The 3,482-nt window shown below is 45.1% G+C and overlaps 1 protein-coding gene across 1 annotated transcript in view; it reads right to left on the bottom strand.

Moving 5' to 3' along the window:
- Positions 1–2,165: 2,165 nt before the first annotated feature.
- The window catches only part of TPRA1 (transmembrane protein, adipocyte asscociated 1), a 14,160-nt gene continuing 12,843 nt past the window's right edge, over positions 2,166–3,482 (bottom strand). The window contains exons 10-11 of the mRNA XM_009321036.1: positions 3,479–3,482; positions 2,166–2,400 (exon numbers count right to left, since the gene is read on the bottom strand). The exon at positions 3,479–3,482 is cut by the window's right edge and continues 77 nt beyond it. Of these exons, the coding sequence (XP_009319311.1) occupies positions 2,166–2,400; positions 3,479–3,482 (239 nt within the window). The remainder of the gene's footprint in view (positions 2,401–3,478) is intronic.

The following is a 3,482-nucleotide window of genomic DNA, read 5'->3' as shown; positions in this document are numbered from 1 at the left end:
CAGTGCTGTAAGCAGCATTAGGAGCAGCAGCAGGACATTCAGGCACCACATCATCCATCCCTTTTAGAGTAAGCAAGCAAGCGTGGCTCAGGCCGATTCACAGCAAGTGACGGGAGGAGCATGGAACACTTCTCTAATGTGGCAAGGGCTGACTTGGCCAGTTGCTTGTCCAGCCCTTACATAGTCATTGCACGGAGGGGAAATGTGAAAGGCTGTTGACCTACATGAGACAATTCAGCTCTCGCACAAACAGAAGCCTTTTTTCCTCAAAAGTAAATTTAAAAAAAAAAGGGGGCGGGGGTGTTTGTTTTCAAGGTGCCAGTGCTACTTACAGGCCTGAAGGGCAAAGTCTACAGGCAGAACAGAGAGGCTGCATTGCTCATTAACAAAACAAAACCAAAAAAAAAAGATAAGCAAAGGGCCTGCATAGTTTTGGCAACCAGTATGAACTTTGTGTTCTTACCCAAACTTTTTCCTTATGGTGGGAACACCTGGTAGCAAATGCTTTCCCCTACCTGCTCATGATCCAAAATAACACCTTCATGCTGCACCCTGCATGATGATTTCCCAGAAACTCTTACCTCAATATTCTTCAGGAAGAGCAGTGAGTTGGGGCAAGAGATTCACACAGTACCCAAACGTTTCAAATTCCCTCCTTCTACCATCTCTAATGGAAAGTTGCTATTGCTTATAGCAGATCTCCAACTACCTGGAGGACTCAGATAGGAAAGCACCCCCAAAGCTAGAGGAATACACCTCTTCATCCTTGGAGAGCACAGTATGTCCCAGAAACCAGCCTGATGCAGCTTTCAGCTGAACAGTCCCTGGATTGGAACACGATGTCTTGAAACTGCGTGCCAGACAGCTCAGACAACAGTAGTCCCTTTTCCAGCATGGAAGAGGTTAGTAAGTTCCAGACAGTCTTTAAATAAACCACGCTCCACATGCATATAAGTATTTTCAACATATTGAGCCATAAAACCTATTCAGACCAGCAGAAGTCTGGGGATCTGAACTGCAACATAAGAGAAGGACACTGCCAGAGAAACACATCCATCTCCCACTTGCCTCCCAACTTATAACACCAGCAAGCTTGATTCTAGCATGCCTATGGTGTTTGAGAGTTTCCAGTCACTGAATACTGACAGCTCAGACTCATCATGGGCTTCTACTCTGCCTCAAGCACCTGAACGTCTCTGGAACTTTCATCTGCAGAGTCAGCTTCCTCCTTCACAGCACTCTCCAAGACCCTGCCAGAGCCACGAAGCAGTGTGCAGATGGAAAATGCACCTACCTCACAGGTTTTATTCTTGAAACTCAGCTCTGATTCAGTGTTGTTACTTAGATTTTCCTGTGAGCTCAGATGCACAGTAGCACAGCCTCCATAGACTGTTTCACAGCTACTTCAGCTCAGCTGGACAGCAGCACTGTCTGTCCTTTTGTCTCCCTATTGTTCAGTCAGTTCACATCCATGCTGGCCTCCCAAAATGTTCCCAGGGCACAAAGAACAGTTCATTCCTCTTCATACCTCTCTTTTCCATCCCACACGCTCAGAACACTCCTTTTAACCCCCAGCAACTGCAGTTCATGATTTTCATCAGTATTAGCTGAAACCAGAGATGAGCCCAGCTGACCAGCTTCCCTCTTCAGACACTGCTATCACCACCTATGCTGTTGCATTATGACAAGACCCAGGCAGCCATGCTGCTTGAAAAAGCCCAGGAAGACCATCTTTGGTTTCAACCACCAAACTCTTTCTATATATGTACAATACAGCAGTCAAATCAACACCCTCACGCCTAAACAACATTTCCCTAATTGGCAGACAAGTGCTTTCAGTCATTGAGAAAGGAAGAGGTGCCAGTCAGGCCTGTCTTCTGGGTCACATTCACATCTGGAACACGGAGGATCAGGAAGGTTCAGTGTTTATAGGTTTATGAACAAAACTCTTCTACATTGTTCTCAGGTAGCGACAGAAAATGTTCTTTCCAACAGGATTTGGGCTGCCAACTTAGTTCCACAATAGGTTTTGGAAATCTTAAGGAAGAGAGGAAAGCCATGGCAGACAGCCAAGGACAGATTTCCAATAGACAGCCTAACAGCTGTGGTATCAGGGAGTTTGGAAGGAAAAGAATGAGGCATCACGTGAAGCAGGTAGCCCTGCCTTAGGCATTGATGGCTTTCCAGCGGTCACTGTCTATGCTGTTGATGCTGCCCACATGATACGGCATAGAGGCCACGTCATCCAGGTAGGCTGTGGTGTCAATTTGAGTGCTCGAGTAGAACCCAGAATCCATTCCTTCCTTCTTGGCAACAGCATAAGGGTGGGGTAGGTGCACATCCACATCCTCAGGTTCATCCACCTGACATTTGTACGAGAAAAGGATCTTCGGTTCAGACCTGGAGTGATTAAAGATTTAAAATAGATGTTTAAGCAATGTAGTATCACAGCCACTTATCCTTAACTGAAACTCAGCAGCACTAAGAAATTGTGTATTCAGACCCTAAAAACTCTTCACACTAGCTTTCAGTCCTGAAATATACCTAGCAGAGTAATTGCCATAAAGTAATGCTATATGTAGCTTTGGACTAAGTCACCTAAGAGAAATAAAAATGGCAGCACCCTGACTCTAGCGTGGGAAAGGTGTTCTCATCTTTGGGAGTTCTGAATTATTGAGGGCAAAGGCATCCAAACACCACTGGACTCCATGGCAGCCTGGTTACTGACACCAACAGAACAGGAGTCCACCTCAAGTACCATCTGTGCGCATCAGGATAACCAAAATACAAACACTTGTGGATCAGCAGTTTCCATCTCTAACTCCAGACACTGTTCCCTTCTAATTTCAGAAGCAGAGGCACATTTTGATATTTTAGGAGTACTTTATGTTCTTAGTTATTTTAAAGCCTGCTGTTTCTTGCTTATGGACAATAAAAGCTAAAGTCTACACTAAAACACTCAGTTTTTCCTACCAAGATGCATCTCCTCTGAGTGGCCACACGGCGGCAACCCCGACCCAGGAATCACACTCCCGAGTACTTTTAACTGGTGACTCTTGGGCCCATTGTAGAGGAGACCTCAGCCAAAGAGTTACCTAACCCCTAGAGCCTTTCTACAAACCTATCCCAAAACCCACCCAGGAGACCATTTAACCTTCCGGGACTCAATCTCTCACTAACCATGTAGTTAACAACTTCAGCGGAAAAACTTTGTACTAAACAGATTGCAGACACTGAAGAAGTGATCCTCATAAATGTTTGAGAGGAATATAGCTATCAGCTCTACTTTGCATACAAAGGAGTCTTGGATTGAAGTGAGCAGCCCTGGGTCACACAGGAAAAACTTCAAGGCCAGAAATTAAAAACTGGTTCCCTAACTGGCATTCTAGTCGCTGCCTTTATTCTACAGATGGGGAGAACTTGAGTGCAAAACAATTAAATAACAATATATATCCTCTAAACTCCTGTTCCTGGCTACTCAC

This window comes from Pygoscelis adeliae, unplaced genomic scaffold, assembly GCF_000699105.1.
Source record: "Pygoscelis adeliae isolate BGI_AS28 unplaced genomic scaffold, ASM69910v1 Scaffold453, whole genome shotgun sequence".
Lineage (NCBI taxonomy): Eukaryota > Metazoa > Chordata > Aves > Sphenisciformes > Spheniscidae > Pygoscelis > Pygoscelis adeliae.
The sequence above is the reverse complement of the archived record's forward strand: the minus strand, read 5'-3'. Positions and strand labels throughout refer to the sequence as shown.